The 21,569-nt window shown below is 41.2% G+C and overlaps 1 protein-coding gene across 5 annotated transcripts in view; it reads left to right on the forward strand.

The window, feature by feature from the left end:
- Positions 1-21,569, forward strand: part of FILIP1 (filamin A interacting protein 1) — a 163,445-nt gene that overhangs the window by 65,217 nt on the left and 76,659 nt on the right. For 4 of the 5 annotated variants that reach the window (XM_075597994.1, XM_075597998.1, XM_075597996.1 and 1 more), the window contains exon 2: positions 14,152-14,430. In XM_075597994.1, coding sequence (XP_075454109.1) covers positions 14,158-14,430 — 273 coding nt within the window. In that variant the 5' untranslated portion in view covers positions 14,152-14,157. Of the gene's footprint in view, positions 1-14,151; positions 14,431-18,559; positions 18,584-21,569 lie in introns of those variants that run through there. The other variant, XM_075597999.1, reaches the window with a different exon arrangement.

Genomic DNA, 21,569 nt, shown 5'->3' on the forward strand with positions numbered 1-21,569 from the left:
AGATTTCTTACCATGAAAGCAACCTCAGTCTGTGACCAGAATGAGGCACAAAGGTATTTGGCATTGCACGCTAAGAAATACACCACAGGTTCTCCAGTAGTGGCTTCACATGAATAAATCTCTGCATCGCGAAAGAAAGATTCTCACTTTAGAGACAAGGTTACTTTTCCCTTGATTCCTCTAGGGCCTGGTATGATATTTACTGAGTTTCTGGCTCCCACTTCAAAGTCAAATTGGCTTCTCACTGAACCCATTGCAGAGCCTGATGTTCCCATAACTGATTCGCAAGCATCAGTGATGAGGCATCTAGAACACCCAGCTTCTGTCCGTTGGTCGGTCTCAACACGTGACGAAGAATCCTCATGAACTTTTGCCTGTGATATAATTTGAGTCTTCCTATGATGCTTTCAAGTTTGCTACCCATCAGAAATGGTCTCCGTCACCAGAAACGGTTTGGTTTGAAAGACACAGAAAAGATTGAAGAGAAGTTTGGGAACTTAATGGAATGGAAGTCCAAGTAAAAGAAATTGAAGTCAGTACTCTGTGGCAGTGATAAGAGCATTGAAGTGCTCGGAGAACTGTGGCCGCCTAGTGAGCACTGGTCTTGGATGCTGTGGAGATACAGCCAAAAGAAGTGTCAAGGACATCTTTAATGAAGGAGGGAATAATGACTGGGACATCCCTGACATTGTCTGATTGCTCCTATTTCCATCTTGCATTTCCCCTGCTCCTCCCCTGGGTCTGCTGTTCCTTCTGCCTGCTGTGTCAAGAAACATTCCAGACGAATCACCAGAACCTGTCCCATACCTTCCGCCTGCCTATTTAAACCCTCACTTCCTGTTTGTCTATGCCTCTTCATACTGGTCTTACCTGTATCTGTACCGGTGCTGGCTTCCCTTTTCAGCCCCTGTTTCAGTCCTGTTCCCCTTCCTGTACCTGTCCCTGCTGCGTTTTACTGGACCACTGAATGTGACCCCTGCTATTTACCTGTCCTGCTGTTCCAAGCTACAGGGATCCATAACCTCCAATATTTTATGCATCAGGTTGCACTCACAACAACCTGAAACACGGAAGGTTCTTTCTTACTCCTCCCTTTTGTGAAATGTCACTAGTGTATGTTGAATAGAATGTGTTTAAGCCTTTCATAGACTATGAGGGGGAGATGTACAGTATCAATGTAAAGAAAGTATGAATAGAAGTTTGTTTTACTGTATTGCTCCATTTTCTGTTTGTGTCAAATGTAAGAGGGGTTCCTACATTTGACACAAAATGTTAGCCAGAAATGTTTACTACACTTCCAACTTGGTAAATATACAAATACAAGATGAATGATGGACAGAAATGCAAACTGGATACATCTCATCATAATCTGTGAATCCTGTAAATCGCCCCTAGCTCCTCCTATTGACATTCCCCAAAATCGCAAGCTGACAAACACGGTGCAAAACCTGAAGTAAAGACATTGACAGATTGGCCAGGGGTCATTAAGTCACAATGCAGAGTATCGTACCATACTCTATCTGGGTACAATACCTTGCATCGCAGCTTGATGAATTCCGGCTATTGACTCTTAGGGCCTCTTGCAGTAAAGTCCGATAGAAAAAATTGCCAGGGTTTTTAAATCGCCATTTTTGACAGCGTTGCTATCACGGTATGCAGAAAGACCCGAATACCGATGATAGCAACATTTGCAAAAATAGCGCGTAGCCGGCGACGAGATGATCTGCCTGCCGAAAAGGGCTCACCCGGCGAGTTGATTCTGCTGCAGAGAGAGAGAGACGCCTCTCTCTGCGCAAATCTCGTCCGAAATAAAAATATTTACATTTTATTAATAGTGTAGATGAGCAGGGGGTCTCCGGAGCAGAACCGCGTTGATTTCAGGTCCCCTGCTTCCCGAGATACAGGCCCCGTTATGGGGTGCTGTTATCTACTATGCATTGAAATGTCCCGGTCATGTATAGGAGATACCGGCACACCTGGGAGGGGTTCTTTTATATATATTTGTTTGTTTTTTTTGTATTTTGTGGGGGGGATTGTCTGTATCAGGAAAGGGGGGGGGAGGGAATTAGTGTGACGGGGGATTGAGTGAGAGTGGAGTTATTGATGGAGAGCGGAATAGTGAGAAGAGAAAGCGAGGAAAAGAGTGAGTATGAGTGAGATAGAGGGGAGAGAAATACATGTGGGTGGGGAAGGGATTGAGTGAGAGTGGGGTAATTGATGGAGGGAGGAGAGTTAGAGGGGATGAGTGAGGAAGAGATGGAGTGACACAGAGGGGAGAGAAATACATGGGAAGAGCGGGGGGAAATAGAGAGGGCTCGTGAGTTATGAAATGGGGGGGGGAGCTCACAAAACCGCTGACATGGGGGGAAGAGGGCCCCCGTCATAACTCTAGTCCTGGGCCCCAGGAATTCTGTCCCTGGTGGTAGAGTTCGAGTAATTGCTCTTTATAGAATAAGGGTTATTAACACAAAGAGATGAATGATGAAAAGGATGCAATTTGCCTAAATACGTCTCCCCTTCCCTTTCACCCGACCCTCCATTGTCCTCTGGCAGGGTCACTGGCATGCATGGTTCTGAAGATGTCATCGTGGGTCTGAAGGAAAAAATAGGAAAGGCTGAGGAAATAGTAGACTGACGGGGATAGAAAGAGTTAACAGACCCTGCTGTAAAGAAAAACATCATTATTTTTCAAAGCACCCTAAACACGTTTATATAAGGAAGCCAATCGGTTGATGTCACATACATATTTATATAGTGTATCAACCACGTTTTAATGAACTGCCTCTAAATAAAAAGAACAGTTGCTAATTGCTAAATTTTCCTAGGGCAGATGTTATGGAAAATCAAACATTTTTGCAGGATTTGAAGAATCGGTATTCTCTGCAATACATTTCATCGCTCATACTTAATCTGACCTCTCCTTTTTTTTAACATGGAGAAACAGGAAGTACGCTATTATTTGGGCTTAACAAACAAGTTGGGAGAAGATCAAGTTAAACATGCGAAGATAAAGTAACAAGCGTTTTAATCTTTAATATGTCAGAAAAATAAAATGATTGCTTGCCAACTTTTTCACAGTTTTTTCAGAGGGATTCAAATAAATACTGTAAATAATTTACTTTCATTCTTTTGATGAAGAAAGACATCTGAGAATGGATTCAGTTTCTGTAAGCAATTATATCCCATGAAGTCATCTTTAGTGCACTTGGGGGAGGATTTTTATTCCTTGTCAACAGCATATAAAATATGTTCTATTATTCAAACGACTTCAAACAAAATCAGTATATTGAGTGATTATGTATTTTTTTTCTCCTTTGGGCATTATTCTATAAAGTGCCAGATCGGCACTGTTGCACTTTCGAGAATAAGGACCTTTATAGCAGCAAAGCCATCTAGTCTGCAATAAATGTACACGTCCTATGGAAACAGTAACAATGATGGCACACTGTCCATCTTTGTCTCGCTTTATATGTATCAGAATTGATTTACATTGTCTTTAAGATAGTCAATGAAAGGTGTTGTAACACCTAAGTTAAACATTTTTACCCACTTTTTTATTGTATAGGAAGCAGGGGTCTCTGGAGCTGAAGCACATTAATTTCAGCTATTGGGACCTCATTCTTCCCGATAGACTTGCCTCCGTAGAGGCCCCTGGTACTGTCCCCCCCAGGGGAAATAGAATGAAGGGTTGAAGCTCCCATGTGACGTGGGCTAGTAGAACACCATGATGACCTTCATCCTGGCTTCTTATTGTCCCACGTTGGCAGGAGATTTAAACCTGCATGAATAACCGGCAGCACCTTCTGAAGTATATATCTTGGAAAGCAAGGGGTCCCCGCAGCTGAAATCTAAAGGGCTCTTTTTCATTGGAATGCTCCTTTTAGATTAGCCACGTAGATAGAGCCACTGCTCAGTCTCTTCTGCATGAAGATTTGAGGCATATTTTATAGTGCTCTGAGTTCAAGAATAATCTGTGTAATGAAATTTGTTTTTTTTAAATAATTTATGATGGCGGCATTAATAATCAAAGACTATTTCTATGTCCTTTTTGGCTCTATTTGTAATCAGATTATGTGGATAGCAATCATCTCAGTGGGCCCATTATATACCAAATCATCATATTTACACAACGTATCCTCGGTGACAAGCTTAATATATTTCTATGTGTTAGAATAATGGATGTTGACAGACTGTTAAGAAATGTATTACAAAACACTAAATGAAAATACAAAATACAGTGTAGTGTACTTAGTAAACTCATACTTTCTATTGGATGTTTTTGTCTGTAAAGCTAAAGTATTTCATTATTTTCTCTTATAGCCATGGGGACACTGTTTTATGTACTTTATGTTGTGGTCCATACTATAGATTACACCAATGGTGAGTTATCATTAAAAAAAAGGTGACGTATAAGCATTGTTATTGGAATATTGTGTTGCTTCAATTGTGGTACTGTACATTCTTCCAATAGATAAGCTTAACCCATCTTACCTGTAAAGATTTAAGGGCCCACAATAGATTCTGGGAGAGACTGAACTGAAGATGACAAATGCATTTATGCTTATTATCAGTGAGGCTGCCGATCAATGAGTAAAAGTCAATAGATAGGTTAGATTTAATAGACACGGAGTAAGACTTTACATATGTCATGGAAAAATGGTTAATAAAATCAAAGGTTATGAATCTTCCGAAAAACTGCAAAACTTCTGTGGCCGGCCTTTTACATGACTACCGACTCTTTTTGGGAGAAGTTGGACCTCTGCTGTCCAGAAACTGTAATAATCATTATCAATCTTTGAACTTCAATAAGCTTGAAGACTGGGAATGTTGCAGTTCTTTTGATTTGGCACAGGGAAATATTATTTCTCTGGTAAACCAACTTTAAGTTCTGGCTAAGTGCAGGCACCAAAAACAGATTGTAAAATCATCTGGGCAGGGACTGTGCCTGTAACAATTCCTATGCACAATGCCGCTAAGCGCGCACTATACTGTAATTGTGAAGCGCTTTGAGTCCCATTGGGAGAAACGTGCAATACGAAATAAAGTTATTATTATTAAATGTCAATACCACAGATGTCCTTAGTTTCTAAATCTTTACATATCTCCAAAAAACAATCTCCGCCTGACAAACTATTAATTAAAACAGCAGTACATTTGTCTCCATGCTAAATTTAAAATGCTACCTAGGTTGATGCTGACATTTTGTTCTGACCCACTAGCAGTCACCAGCCGCAGTGTTATTGATAACTCATGAGAGTTCCATTTGTTTTAAGTGGAAGATGGTGCCAACTGCCTTATCTACTCCGTACTGCAAACACCCCCTACATTCTGTACAACTAAATGATATATCTTTAGCCTTTTCTCCCAGCAGGCTTATTAATAATCATAAATCTACAGGTTAGTCAAACTACATGAACAAAATCTTTTAAAACTTTTTGCTGTCCTAAACATCAAGGATTACCCATCCTTGCCCACCCCAAACTCCCAAACTTAACTCCACTGGTTTCTGTTAAGGTTCCAGAATGCACCATTCAAGGACATCTTCTCCCAGTATAACAGCTTTCTCTTGCGAACTAGTGCACTAATTTACATTATCATCATTATATAGACCATATCGGATTTATGGAATGGTTCTATAGATATCCAAGATTAAAACTTGCCCTCATATTTAATGTAACCCGTTCTCCTACCCCTTGTTGTTCCACAAAACCACTCCTGATAACACGGGACAATGTGGATGCTAAGTACTCTGATAGAATTACATTAAGGGGGCCATTCACTAAACATTACAATTACCACAAAAGCTGTTGATGGCGGGAGTGAGTAAAGCAGTAGTGGCTTTGCATATGCAATCACTGTTGAACTGAATAACTATAAAAATTGCACACCCTTTTTTGGCGACTTGGCGTGTGACGTCAGTGCTTTAGGAAGCTCTCCCTGCAGCAGGACTACAGTGGCTGGGATGGTTCAATGACTAAGTTCAATGACTCCCTATGGAGGGAGGAGGAGCTTAGTCATTGAACCATCCCAGCCACTGTAGTCCTGCTGCAGGGAGAGCTTCCTAAAGCACTGACGTCACACGCCAAGTCGACAGCGTGTCTGTGTGCAGTGATACTCTCCGGTGTGGTGTTAGGAAATGCAAGCTGCGGACGGCATATTGAGCAATACCATCTGTTATTGCACCATGTGAGTGTATTTTATTACGTTTTATAGTGTTTTAAGCATTAAAGGTCTGTTCATACTACACTATCTTGTACGTATTCCTGTCTCACATTGGTGGAGGTGTCGTTAACGGACGCTTCCCCGACGCCATTGAAGATAGAGGGTGTATCCTGTAAGCTGTCTCCTGTAAGCTGTCTCCACGTGGGGTTCGTGTGAGGAGCGGATTAGAAGGGGAGCAAGCACAGATCCTCTCCACTGAACATATTGGCGTTGATTATGTGAGTAGGATTCTTTCACATCTCAGATAGGGCTCTGATTGCTATAACACACTGCGCAATCAGGTGTGTCTGCTTATCTGTTATTTCAGACGGTGTATCCATCTACATCAAGGACATCTATCCCATCTGGAGCATCTAAACCAGAGCCCAACTACCATCTTAAAGACTAGAGACTGCCTTAAAGATCACGGTATCTTGGACTTTAGCGCTGGGGACTTTATATTTGTTTGTTGACGGATTGTTACAGTTTCAATCCATACGAATTAATCCCAAAACCGCCATTGGATACAATCCGCTGGTGAATTTTAACAATCCAATCTGCGGATTGAACAATTCACGCACAGATAGCGGAATTCGTGGATTGGATTTTTAAAATCCACCAGCAGATTGGACTGTCAGTGATAAAAGAAAAAGCTGGAAAATACAAATCGTCATTTTTGAGACTGATTCTCAAAAATCCTAAAACCAAAAGAACTAGCCAATCTGACGCGGATCCAAATCTGCAACAAAAAAGTGGCCATCTGAACCTCAGATCGTTATTCAAGGGCGTAGCTGTTCAGCTACTGGAGAAAATACACATTCAATTAAAATGAATGGGATTAAAATCTTGACAACAGACTCCTCCATAACCCTTTCGCTATTGCTATTTACAAGGGCTTGGATATAATATGGCTACTCCTTTACTAAAGAAATTAACAATGTACCACAATAACTCTACCAAGTACCATACATATCAGGGCCAACAGTAGCCAAATGGCCTTGTGGGCACATCTTCCCAATCATACACCATATGTTTTGCCCCAAGCACCAGCTTTCTAAAAGCCTTGTTGCAATGTCACCCAAGTCCAAATTTGGATACACTAACCACAGCAACCATTTGCCAACATATTACTGACTGTGACTGTATATTACTTAATAAAACCCAATATTGACAAACGTTACTAAACCATTACATCAAATTCATGATATATAATCTTATACATTATATATAAAATAATTTGGATACACTAACTACAGCAACCATTTTCCAACATATTACTGACTGTGACTGTATATTACTTAATAAAACCCAATATTGACAAACGTCACTAAACCATTACATCAAATTCATGATATATAATCTTATACATTATATATAAAATATAATGACAACCTGTGTAATTCAGTTATTTAAATGAATGGGGGTGGGGGGGTGGAATATCGCTGCTGACATATATTATTATTACACAAATATTAAACCGTGCTCAACTAGACTAAAACTAGGGGCAGTGGGTTAATATATGCATGCTCAATCTGTATAGACCAGGCTAAAGTGGTACTAAGCCCAGTGACCCCCAACAGGGGAGAACCTTAGAAAGTGTAACAGCAAAAATGGAACAGACATGCACAGCCTGCATAAGTAAATGTAATGGATACAAAATATAAAAACAATAACTGCTCACTTAGATGTGAGTAAAACTCGACGGGTAAGGTAGGAGCGCGGGTACTAGCACCTCCGCGGTAAAGCCGATCACTGGGTAGGTAGGAGTCTCCCCCTTCCCAGGCTCTCCCTTACCGCTGTCTTGCACTGGATTAAAGGAGTCCCGAAGTCTTGTGGGATTCCTCCTTCGTCACTTCCGGGTTGCGTGCGCAATGCTGCATGGCTGGTCTTGTCTCCTCCTCTCCTATGCGTCCACTGCTGGAGTGAGAGATCAGGCTCTCTTGGGATGTGTGACTCTGTCCTTAGTGCTCCTCCAGTAACCAGTTAACCCTACGCGTTTCACTCTTTAAGGGCTTCATCAGGGGTTGGTTACCTAGTGTCTCCTCATCATATAAATACCATGACTAATTAAAATATCCAATTAATTAATAATCAGTATCAGGAAATTCCTTTACTGCCCTTATGTTACTGACAGTCATTATTATTAGTGCATACATTATCCGCTCTGCATGGTTATATACATATTAATAGGTATCATGTCCAAATCTCAACGCGATCCCACTACTTTCACATAAGAAAGCGGTATTACTGCTTACATATTTCATGCAGAAATGTAACCGATAAACCAGAATAATTGCAGAATAAATACAACAATTAAATACACGGCCACATAAAATCAGTACTGAGCACTCAGTTGTCCATTGCACCAACCATGTGAATAGTGTCGTAAGGGTAGCACTAAATAAGTATTACTCTGGTCTTCGGGTTTGGTAAAATTGGTGTTATTCATTGAATTTGTACTCTCCTGACGTGTATAGAGTAACCTGGTGTAATGATAGTGTGTGAGCCTGAAGAGACCAGTGCCGCTGCTCTTCCAAAAAACATATGTTCACACAAGTCAAGGAAAGGCATCCTTGCTCTCCACTTTAAGCTGTGATTATACAACCACCCGGGGTTATTACTCGATAGTTGTTTGGAAGTCCACAAAGTGTCACATGGAGAAGATTGAATGAACACAAACTACATACCACACATGTTTCTCAAAAATCTGCATATACTGTACAGTCCTAACTGTAAAGGAAGTGGAGGGGTTGATCAATAAACCAGTGTTATATCCAGTGGTTAATCCATGAACCAGTGATATGTACACGAGCAAGGTATCTCTGCTGTGCCAATAGTCATGTGGCCAGAACCCGGACAATTGTACACTGATCCATGATATTAGTGCGATCGAAGACACTGCTTTCATTGGTACTCTCTTGAGTCTTACAGAAAGATTCTGGCCTGGAGATCATCCATTTTTGTTTGGCCAAATGAGACATCTGGGCCCGGTAAGGTCGGTTCCCATTTTGTACCATATACATTACTGCCATCCTAAGAGGTATGGTAACAATCCATGAATGATGATCAGCTAGTCCCAGGAAGTCAAGGAAATAAATCCTTTCTTTCCACTTTATGCCATAGTTATACAGTGACCCGGAACATACTATGCTGAACATTTAGCTATCATATTGATACTACGCATGTTGTCCAATATATGAACGTGGGGTCAATGTCACGCACTATAAAACCGCAGTATGACCATAGGGACACATGAAGGAAAGGGCAGTAGACTATTCTAATGTCTATTATATGGTTTGGCATCAGATGGTCCCTGAGGAAAAGCAAAAGAAGCTGCCCAATTTTAAGTCAAAAAAAGACAGGGGTGCCCAATGCTACATCCAATTGACCAAACATATATGGTAATAAATATAAAGTTTAAATACTTCAATAATAATAATAATTACTTGGTTATTTAGTTAAACCCTTTTGGCCAAAGCGTCATAAACCTGCATACCAACGTCAAGGTATAACCAAATTAATGCAGGTCCTACACTACACTGTGAACCCTTCCCTTTACCTCTGTATGAGGGGAACCATAGTAGATCCCGTTCTTGCAGCAAAGTGAAAAGACCTCCCAAGTTAAAAAGGTGAGGAGGAGTGAGCTCTGGTGGGGCCCAAGAATATTGGGTGAAAGCACCACAAGTTTTAAAATAATTTTGTTTCAAGTTGTAAAAATCATTTATCTCGTCTCGGACCCTGGACAGTCTCAGAATATGTGCGATTGTCATACCTTTTAGGGTGTTTGGATTATGTCCACTCAATTGAAAATGCCGAGCAACTGGTTGGTGAAGACTAATGTGTTCTTTCAGCATCCAACTGTCCACAGAGCATTTTGTAAAGTAGACCACAAACCTGGTTTCGTAATTCCTGTAATGATGAATCCTGACCTTATTCCACTTCTGGGGATGAACATAAATCTGTCCAGTTGGTACAGCCATGGCACTTAAAGAGTCCTTTTAGGGCAGCTAAGTCACTGGTTTCAAGAAATGTATTTGTTTGCGGGGTCTGCCTGTGTCAGTAAGTCACTGAGATTGCTCCCGTTGTTAAAACACAACAATTGGGCCTATTTATTAAGAAAGATGGCCAATCTTAGTGTGAGATGCTAGGATGTGCCAATGCCTCCTGATACCACTTTTAATTAAACCAGATGCGGTTGAAAAGGGGTTAGGGAGACAAAATCGTTATCTGTTGCACGAAAGGTCTGCTTAGGAACAAAAAGATCTTGTCTTTTCAATTTAAGGACCTGATGAATAGCCTCATTTTCTTCTGATCTATCATCTCCTCTTTCAATAAATCTCACCCATACATGATGTGCATCACGGCATCAGGGATCTCCTCGAGATTACTCATAATTCTAGTACCCTAATTAATTGAGAGTAAGGGAGGCTCTTCTTTTAGGGGATTGGATGGTGGCTGAGGAAAATAAGGTACTGTATTCTGATCTGCCTCTTTTTGAAAAATATGTGTACCTAATTTGGGTATATTTTTTACACCATCATATCAAAGAAACTGATTTGCATGTTGCCAAATGCAAGTGGGACCCTTATACTCTGTTCTGTTATTTAACTTGTCAATGAACTGTGCCAGCGATGTCTCAGATCTTTCCCATAGTAGAAATGTCATCTATAAAATGACGATAAAACCAAATTTGTTGGGGGAAAAAATGGGTCTTAGAGTATATAAATTGAGTACACTTGTCCCTACAACTTTTAAATCTAATGTGATAGCCACACAACTTACAATTTAGACAAAAATAATATTAACCCAAAACAAACCATAGGGCGCATGTCCCTACTGTCATGCACCCCTTTCCTTAAAACAGCAATCCCGCCCCTAATATATATTTTTTTATCCTAACTTAATGGGGGGTCCCCTGGAGCTGATCTGTGGTCCCCCCACATCCAGGGATCTCCCAATCCCAAGATATCTATAGATTTTATGTGGCAGTTTTGTCTAAAAAAAATAGAAATATGTCCGCCAGGACTACAAACATTGCACCGTTGTCACTGATAAGAAGCTGTAATGTAATCTCCCGATGATGTCACAGATTTCTATTGACCATCGGAGCCAGGCTATCACCATTGAGATTTTGACTCTACCAGTGTGCCCGGTAGACGGCTGGCTTGTCGCTTATGAACCGGGAGATCCCTGAATGTCATGGGACCACGGATAAAATCTGTGGGACCCACAGGTCCAGGTAGGCAAAAAAAAAAGAGTCAAAAGTAAGCAAGTGGAACTGTTGCTTTAATGTCATAGGGTTTACTTCTGTAGCAGAGGGAAGTAGAGATGTGCAGACTTTTCATGCACTTAGTTGAACTTGCTGAATATCATCTGTTTCGAATTGGAAGAACAAAAGTGTGTGGCAAATGTGATGAATGCGGAAAAGTCAATAGGCATTGCATTTTTTTTTATTACTTTCACTTCTGAAATCAAATCAAACTTGTAAAAAAAAACCATTTTTTTATTAAAGTCGTGGGGCTGCTATTTTGACAAAAGTTCAATCAAATTTTGGGCAGAAACTGCAGTGAAGTGAATTTCGTCAGGATCACATATCTCTACAGGACAGCAGCGTCAAACCATACTGAATGAATATAAAAGAGGCAGAAATTTTTTTTGCTCTTCTAGGTCCAAGTTCACTACAGGTTACTAAGCTTTACAAAACGGGAGTGAAGGCATGTTAAAGTTTAGCCTCATTTAGCCAATCGGGCCCTAAATTCAAGATAGTGGCTAAATAGGCAGCCCCAATATCTTTGAATGTAGTCCCCAGTAGAAAAAACGTGCAAATATTTTTTTTTTTTACAGAAAAGTTTAACATACAGATATGTTAGTATGGGGCTAAAATCCCTATTTTTGAAACATAATTCCTGCCAAGTAGTGGTAAAAGGTTCCTTTTGCAGTCTAATAATACATGACCAACCACTTTTGGGATTTATAGGCAATTGTGCACCTGTTGTTTGCCAACTCATGTTAATGTATTTCTATCTTGAATAAAATAGCATGGTTCTCATCGGAAATATGCAGGGATATAAATGTCATGGAAACACTTCTTCTAGATTGTCTCTGACGTAAAGGCCTTTCTCATGGAACCTTGTGTAAGTCTGAGAAAACAAAACCATGCCAAGCATTCGTCACATCTAGCAGATAAATGTTTGTTTCTGAATATGCCCAACATTCATGTTTAACTCATTAGGTTTAAAGAAGTCCTGCATCAAGGCTTTATGGAACTCTATTGCACCAATTGGGTTAACTCAAAGGAAACAATACACAGACTGTAACTTCTCCTGAGGGTTACGGAGTCCTAAATAGGAAATAAAACTTGCCAAGAATATATGGATTCTTGGCTTGAAAAAGGATTTTAGGCCGATCCTTAATCTGAAACTGCAAGTATTTGAATTATTCCTTTAGGAGCAGAAATAGTAGTTAAAGATTCTCCAACTATGACTTAATTTTATTGTTCTGCCAGCGCAGGGTCCTTTCTGCGTGTTCTCTCAGAATTAACACTTTCTTTACGCATAAAATGTTACTACAGGGCATCTTATGTTTTCACTTTGATTTGCGCTTCTCAAAATCTTTTAGGAAACCCAATATTAGGGAGAGGAAAAAACAACAACGGTTTCTTTGTAGAACATTTAACATTTTGGCCAAGCACAAAGAGTAAGATAGTGTAAGTAAACGAAGCAGTATTTTAAGAGTAGTTGCATGAAATTAACAGCAACATTATGTATGTACACAGTCATTTATATTCCTCGTAGTTTTAACAAGTCTTTCTTTTGAATATATAACCCCTCTCTACATATTGACTTGAAATATATGAAAGCAGCAAAACATGAAAAGTATATGTTTGTTTGTTTGTTAGGTTTGTTTTTATAAATAAGTTCTGTAGTTTTAGATAATAGTCTTATTCCATTTATTCAAGACATCACCTGATTTCCCTTCCCATCCTACTAAAGAAACAATTTATTTATTTATTTATTTATCAAATGTTTTGTCAGGAAGTAACACATTGAGAGTTACCTCTCATTATCAAGTATGTCCTGGGCATAAAGTTATGATGGCAAATAAATAGTTACATTAAAGGAACAGGGTTATACATTATATAAAGACATTGCATGCACAGTTAGAGATAATATATATTATAGGCATATGTAACCAATCCTATTATTTTCATACATATATCAAGTAATTCCAAAGGAAACTTCATGGTTTGCTTACAACACAAAGCTCTGTGATTTGCAGATCCCTATGATGTTCTGGCTAGTCGATGTCATATAAGTACTGCTAATAAAGCTGTAGAACAGTGAGCCTCATACGGATATGCATACACGGATAAACAAAGAGAACGCATCTCGTCCTAAAATGGAAATGCTTTTGCACTTTTCTAATGAATGTATTTATATGTAGATCATCTCACCATGTCAGTAAGCTGAAATAGCAACTTGGTTTCCAGCCAGTTTATTCTCTGGTGATGATGCAGATAAACCAAGCAAATGACTTCTCTGACAGTAAACATAGGATAAGGTTTGTTTTTCTGTTATACCGCTAATGATGAGGAGATTTTCTCTTGGCTCCAGTTTATAATGCCAGTATATATTTATATTGTAGGCACTTTCAGAAGCATGTGGGGAAACATAGGCATATTCAATGCCTTTTTGCCATAACAATGGATTGTTCTTCATTACTTGCGTCTATGGCATACTGTACACCTCTCTGGAAATTTGTGATTACAGTAGTTCTCAATTACAACATACAATGGACAAAGCTGTTTATGTATGTAAAGTAATAGCCATGAAATTGAATCTTGTTTAAAATATTGAAAACTAATCTCTGTTAACAAAGAAATGGTTCGGTTTTACAACAAATTATGTATATCTATAATTAGTGATCTCTGGAATATGTTATTTTCTTTAGGTGGGGATGAGATCTCGAAACCAAAGTGGAGAAAGCTCACCCATTGGGCGTCTCTCCAACTGCAACAATGTGAGTGCATCAGAAGATGAAAATACTCATGGAGATGCCAAAACCAAGAATAAGGCTAATCGAAATAAGGAGAGTGAGGTTCTGGTTTCTGGGACAGTTAAAAGGCATATAAGATCTACTGCTTGTAGTGACAGAAAAAACAAGAAACCACATGAGCCAACCAAAGAGGATCTTGTCAAGTTGCTCAGTGTTATGGAAGGAGAGCTACAGGTACAGTAAACTGATTCAGCTTTAGACTCTTCTTTTCTATCTTTGTCTGCACTTGCGTTGTCCTCCTCCATGTTTCACCCCCTGTGTCAACTGATACTCTTCTTATAATAAATGAAACTATATATTTGTTTCTTACCTACATACCTCACTGTGCTGATTCCAAATTTATATCACTGAAATTAAGGTTTAAATGTCACCTGTTTATATAGAAAATGTAATACAGTAAAGTTATTTTATATATACAGTATATATATCTTTTTTTAAAAGACACTTTAGCATAGTGGAGAGGCTGTTAGTCTTTAATACACAAGTTTGTGTCGTATGATTTTGGGCAAATGACTTTGTCACCCGACGCTGTCACATGCTTGAGTGCCATTATGACGTTCACTGAATGTCACCAGGCCCTTGTGAACGTCATGCCTATATTTGCTCGTTTTCTAAGAGAGATCATGGTCACCGCTCCACAGGACCTCCCTCTTCCATTCACGTCACAGCAGTGACATCATAATCATGTGATCACGCCTCAGCGACTTGCGGGAAGAGCCGTGGCCCACTGGTGCTTTGACACCTCCTGCGCTGAAAAGGTTAAAGGGCACATTCAATTTAAGTTGTGCATAGCACAGGGGTGGAGCCAGGGTCACCAACAGAATGTTGATGGCCCTGAATAAAGAATCATGTTATCACAATCACATTCGGTCTACTTTGTCCCATCAAGTCTCTTTGTTCCCCCCTCCCCCAGCATGTCTTTCTCTCCCCTTTCCGTCCTAGTGTATTTCTCTATCACACCCTTGGTCACTCCATCTTTTCCCCTTCTGTGTCTCTGTTCTCCCTTCCTCTCATGTATTTCTCTTCTTTCACCCTCTCCAAAGCATGTCTTTCTCTCCTCCCTCAAGCATGTCTCTCTGTCCCCACAGCATGTCGCTCCCACCCAGCATGTCATTAATTCTTTTCTTTCTTCCTTCTTATTCTTCCCTTCCACTAATCTGTTTCTCGATGTCTATTTCACCCTTATCTATTTCTTTCCCCTAATGTCTTTCTCTTCCCCCCTTGGTGCTCTTATTTTTTCCATCATGTAATTCTCTTCAATCATCAAGTTTTTATTTCTTTCTCCTACCGCTCCCCCAGCATGTATCTCTCAACTCTCCCTCCAGCTTGTCTCTCTCTCTCTCTCTCCTTTCTCCCCCAGCATGTCTTTCTCTCCTCCCCCCCCCCCCCCCCCAGCATTTTCTCTCTCTTCTCGCCCCCAGGATGTCTCTCCTCCCAGCTTGTCTCTCTCCTTTCCCCACAGCATGTCTTTCTCCTCTCCCCCCAGCATGTCTCTTTCTCCTTTCCCCCCAGCATGTCACTCTCCCCCCAGCATGTCTCTCTCTCTCCCCCAGCTTGTCTCTCTATCCTCCCAGCTTTTCTGTCTATCCTTTCCCCCAAGCATGTCTCTCTCTCTCCTCTCCCCCCCAGCATGTCTCTTTCTCCTCTCCCCCCAGCATGTCTCGCCCACCAGTATGTCTCTCTTCTCTTCCCCAAATGTCTCCCTCTCTCCCCTCCTCCCTACATGTCTTTCTCTTCTCCCCCCCCAGAATGTCTCTCTCTCCTCTCCCTCTACCCCCAACATGTTTCTCTCCTTTCCCTCCTCCCCCACAGAATCTCTCCTTCCCCACAAAATGTCTTTCTCTCTGCTCGCCCACCAGAATGTTTCTCCCCCTCCACCACCCAACATGTCTCTCTCTTCTTACACTGTTGATCTCATTCTTTTTCTGTTGTCCCCTCATGTATTTACCTTATTTCCCCCTCATGTCATTTTTTTCTCCCTCGTCGCTTTTCTCCCACATGCCATTCTCTTTATTTAACCCCCCATGTATTTCCCATGTACAGGTATGTCATCCTCTTTATAACAATCTGATGTATCCTTTCCCAGCATATTTTTCTCTTTTCCTTAACCCTTTCTCCTTCTTTCCCCCTAATGTCTCTCTCTCCTTCCCCTCTCTTCTCCTTCCTTCCTTATTTCTCACTCTCTCTTTTCTCTCCCTCGTGTCTCTAAATGACCGTGTATATTTTAAACTGTGTAATATATGGCCTGATATTCTGAGGCTTGTTGTTTTGGACATAGAATTGTGGCTTTTGAAGTTTTAAGTTGGTTCCAGTTTCATATTTTATATATTTTTTCATTGTGAAGTGTGTTTTGTTGCCTAAGGCTGAGTCCCCTGTGCCGCTGATCGCGCTCATGCTTGGAGAGCAGTGACATCACCAACTCTCCAAGCATGAGCGTCGGGTGTCGGCGATATTTTGCCATGATCTCTCTGAGCGCGGTTCAAAGACAGTTTTTTGTTTTGTTTACGCAAGCGGCAAGTGTGGGTGAGCGTGAGCGGGGACATCCAAATTTAAATAGCAAGCATTTACCTCGTCAAGCACCACGTGGTCAGCGCGATCAGCGGCACGGGACTCAGCCTTAGGCTGCGTCCATAGAAGGACTAGCAGGGCTGAGCCGCGGGGACGCTCTGCGCTGAGCCCCGGCATCCTCAATGAGGATGTCTTTAGAGGGGGCTCACGCGAGCATCCGCAGGCGTGCTGAGGCACTGGAATTTTCAGCCGACAGCCAAAGCTGTTTTTCAGAGCGCTGTCGGCTGAAAACGTCCAATCAGCGAGAAGCAGCGTCAACGTCACGGCGCCGTGACGTTGGCGCCATGACGTTGATGTCGGTGCGTTGCGGGCGATTGGCCGAGCGACGTCACTGCCCCGCCTCCCCCCACCTCCCGATCGCGGACGCTGGCTCGCCTGCATGTGCATGAAAAAGCTCATGCTTGATCAGGTGAGCATCAGCGTCCGTGCGGCTCAGCGCTGCTCCACGTTCTATGGACGCAGCCTTATAGATACCAGTCTTGTTAGTCTCGGAGGTCATGGACACATTTTTTGAGTGATTTTTTTTTTTTTTTTTGATCCCAATATCTTGGTCTATGCCTAATTAAGCAGTGCAAGGGGTTGGCTTGGATGTACTGTAGCTTGGTTTGATTTTCATTTCTCTAGTAGAATTATCACAAGTTTTAAAATGTCATGACTCCCAAATCTCAGTAATTATTGTCTAAACCAGTGGTTCCCAATTTTTTTTTTACAATGTTCAACCCCTGGCTAGAAAATATTTGTTCCAAAAACCCATAACTAATCTTATTGCTTTCAGTACTCATCAGGCTATTGCTAACAAAACTGTTTGACAGATCCTGAGCTTGTGTGGAAGGCGCGCTTAACAAGGTCACAAACTACACCTTAGTGCGTCCTGACAGCATGGGTGGTATAGCTATCGATGACTGCCCAAGCTTCCAAAGTCACATCTCACAGTGCCTTGCCGCTATGGATGTGATGCATTGTGAGAAATGAATTTATAAGCTCCTATTATAATTGACAGTTATACCACCCATGCTACGGTCCAATTTGGGGTCTTGCTTAGCAAGTCTGTGCCCACACAGGCTCAGGATCTCACTATATTGTTTGGCATCCACCATTTCATATTTTTGGGGGGAGAACCCCCTGGAGACAGCCCACGAACACCTTTGGGTTTGCAAAACCCATGTTGGGAATCACTGGTCTAAACCATATTGTCAATACTAAGGCAAATAGGCGATATTTCTATATACAAAACGTGTTTTGCAACAATTTGACAAATAAAATAGGATAAGCTCTAGCAAAACAGTTACAAAATGGCAAAAAAGAATGAAAGTTGTATCAGTTGTTAGAATGGCAGAGTTTAATTTTTTTGTATCTGTGGAACATGGAAATATTTCCTCTTTTCTCCAGTTTTCTCTGGTGAAGATCCTTTATTTTCCCTTCATAGCTCTGCTTTAAATTTAGACTATATTAAGAGGATCATTCACTCAGCAACATTAGCTGTTACCACACGGTAACCGATACCACCACTTAATGAATGATCCCTAACTATGCAAAGCCAATCAAAAGTGGACCATTGACCTTCACAAACACATACCAAATGGAATCAAATCCACAAGTCATTTCTATTCCCTGCATACTGCTTCTTCTCTTGTCATCTCGTATTTTTGCCAAACACGTTTGGTCGCGGCTGTTTTGCCGTGACCAATTCGCCGCCGGCATTTAGCTGTCACTCACCTTGCCGCAGGGACATCTCATCACCGCCCGCTTTTCCAACGAGGTAAGCCCCGAACCAAAGCCCTTAGCCTAAAAACCTATTGCGCTAAAAACCTTACCCCGGTCCCCTTACCCTAAAAAACATTTATCCTAAAACCCTTGCCCCAGTCCCCTCACCCTAGAAAACCCTTATCCTAAAAACCTTACCCTGGTCTCCTTACCCTAAAAAACCTTACCCCAGACCCCTTACCCTAAAAAACCTTACCCCAGTCCCCTTACCCTAAAAAACCTTACCCCAGTCCCCTTACCCTAAAAAACCTTACCCCAATCCCCTTACCCTAAAAAACCCTCGTCCTAAAAAACCCTCACCCTCAAAAAGCCCTCACCCTCAAAACCCCTCACCCTCAAAACCCCTCACCCTCAAAACCCCTCACCCTCAAAACCCCTCAGCCTAAAATCTTACCCGATACCCTACCCTAAACTGCAGCACCATCCCATACATATGTCTGCTTGTTTGCTTGTAGAGTTATCTGTATGCACTGAATGATACAAATAAAACCTAATGTTCTCTAGTTAAAGATGCATTGTATGGACTCATCCAAACTAGGATACATGCACAGAAATAGTTATAGTAGAGATATATCTTCATAACTTATAATTAAAGCAGTTATAGTCATCCAGTGTGTGTGGTTCTCTGCAACCACTGTTAAGATTAGCCGTCTTTATCCCTTTCCCTCTCTTCTCCCTCCCATCACCCTCATTCCCTCTCTCTCTTCCTATCTTATTCCCTTTCTTTTTCCCTCCCTCCCTCTGTTTCTTTACCCCTTTATCTTCTTCTCCCTCCCTGCCCCATCTCCCCTCTCTTTCACTTCTGTCACGTTCTTTGAAGAGGATTCAGCGTTATCCTGAAGTAACGCCACAATAACTCTATGGTAATGAGCTTAATTATGCCTGTTATTTTTTCACATGATTAGCTTAGGTGTTAACTCACTGAAAATAGTGTCCATTACAGTTTTATGTAACGTCATGTTATTTACCCTGATTTAACTGAGCTTAGTGAATCTAGCCCTAAAATCGGTTAACTAAAGATCTGATGTAAGCTTAAGAATGGGAATATATTATTAATATTCGTTGTGCTTCATGGATTCTTTTGTACATTCCAATCACTCTGTACATTCTGAATGATGTGCAACAAACTAAATAGCTGGCTTAAGCCATGACGATTCCCTATGGGCATTCTTAAAGCAGTAGTTCCCAGGTGGCTCAGAGCACTAAGGTCAGCTTGATGGCAATGCCACTGCACCGAGCCCTGTGCTTCCAGAAGCCCTGCGCTCTTCCCCACAACAGTTACACTGATTGCCTCTGTAAGTGTCTCTTACCTTCTCTCTGGAACCGGTATCTCCTCCTGCAATCATGTGATGCCGCGTCGCCATGACAATGTGGCATCACACGACACCGCAACCTCACATCAACATGACAACGTGCCATCTCCTGATGCCGTGTCTTCATGATAACACAATGTAGCAGGAGGAGATGCCACTCTGGAGAAGGTAATAGGCCCCACCAAAACCCCACTGCCGGTAAGAGGCCCCGCAAAACTCCCAGACAGCCCTGCAGAGCAGTCCCCAGGTGTCCCAGGGCTCAAGCGCGCTATGTTCAGCTCCGGGTACCACTTGGTTCAACCCCTTGGTTACCGAGATACATGCCTTGAAAGATGCTGCCAGTACCGTCCCCACTAGGGGAGACTGAATGGCGGTTTAAATCTCCCGCAGTTCTCTGGCTATTAAGAAGTCACAACATCATCTGTCACGGCTTCCTATTGGCCCACATGAGGCGTGGGATTTAAATATAAGAAAGTACAGGCAGCCCCTTTCACGATAAATATCCTGGGACCCATGGGGGTCACGAAGCTAAAATTAACGAGGCTCAACTCTGGGGACCTCCTGCTTCCCACCTATGTAAAAATAAAATAAAGGGAACACGGCGTAAACTGCTGCTTTAATACCAGTGCAAGGTAAACTATGTACTTCCTATTGTGGTTACAGGTGCCACCTAGTGGTACTTTAGCAATTCTCACACTGCACTGAAAGTTAATTGGACAGTACATTATACAGTATACTGTGTAGGCCCAGATTTACCAAGCGCAGTTAGGCTATTTACCACAATGTTAACGTTACGTTAATAGTAATTCTGTATTCACTAAACTCAATAACGTAACGTTAACCCAGTTTTACTCCTAAAAAAGGCAAAGCGTTCATTATAACGTCCATTAATTAAAATAATATGCAAATGATATGCTAATGATAAATTATCATGAGCGTAGTATTATCACTAAACTCTGTTAAAATTAACTCTGAGAAATAACGTTATGTTATTTAAGTCGTCCCTAAACGTGGCGATAGGCATAACAAAGGGAATACCTACAATAGTACATACTGTACAAGTTCATACATTTTTTGCACTTTTGGATATATTAATCCCATAGTAGCCCAAGTGGTAAGATAGCCATGGGCATCCAATATCTAGCTAGCTACTAAGGGGTACAAACCATTTATTATTTATCTACCACTAGCCTAACTAAGCCCTCCTTACATACCAAAGAGGCTAGTGAGGCACTGCTTGGTAATGCTTTACTATGGTATACAATTACTGACATTGATTATGCAATTGTAGCAATGACCTACAATTATGGAGTGGTGTATTTTTACATTGTATACAACAAAAGACAAAAAAGCCCCAATGCTACATCCAATATGACAAACTATTTAGTTAAATATTATCTGCTTTTCTTATCATAAGTAAGGGTAATGTAGTTAAATCCTTTGACCAAAGCATCATAAGCTTGGAGCCATGTCAAGGTAAACCCTTTTCTGTACACTACCTGGAAATGTTCTCTTCACCTCTTTCCTGGAGGAAGAAATGTCTCAGTAGACTGGTCATTCACAAGTGTATACCAGGACCTGCTCATTAAACGTGGGATGGGTGACTTCAATCCAAGGAGGAGAGGTCACAGACATCCCAGCAATGGTTACTAATTGACATTTAAAAAT

This window comes from Ascaphus truei, chromosome 4 (genome assembly GCF_040206685.1).
Source record: "Ascaphus truei isolate aAscTru1 chromosome 4, aAscTru1.hap1, whole genome shotgun sequence".
Lineage (NCBI taxonomy): Eukaryota > Metazoa > Chordata > Amphibia > Anura > Ascaphidae > Ascaphus > Ascaphus truei.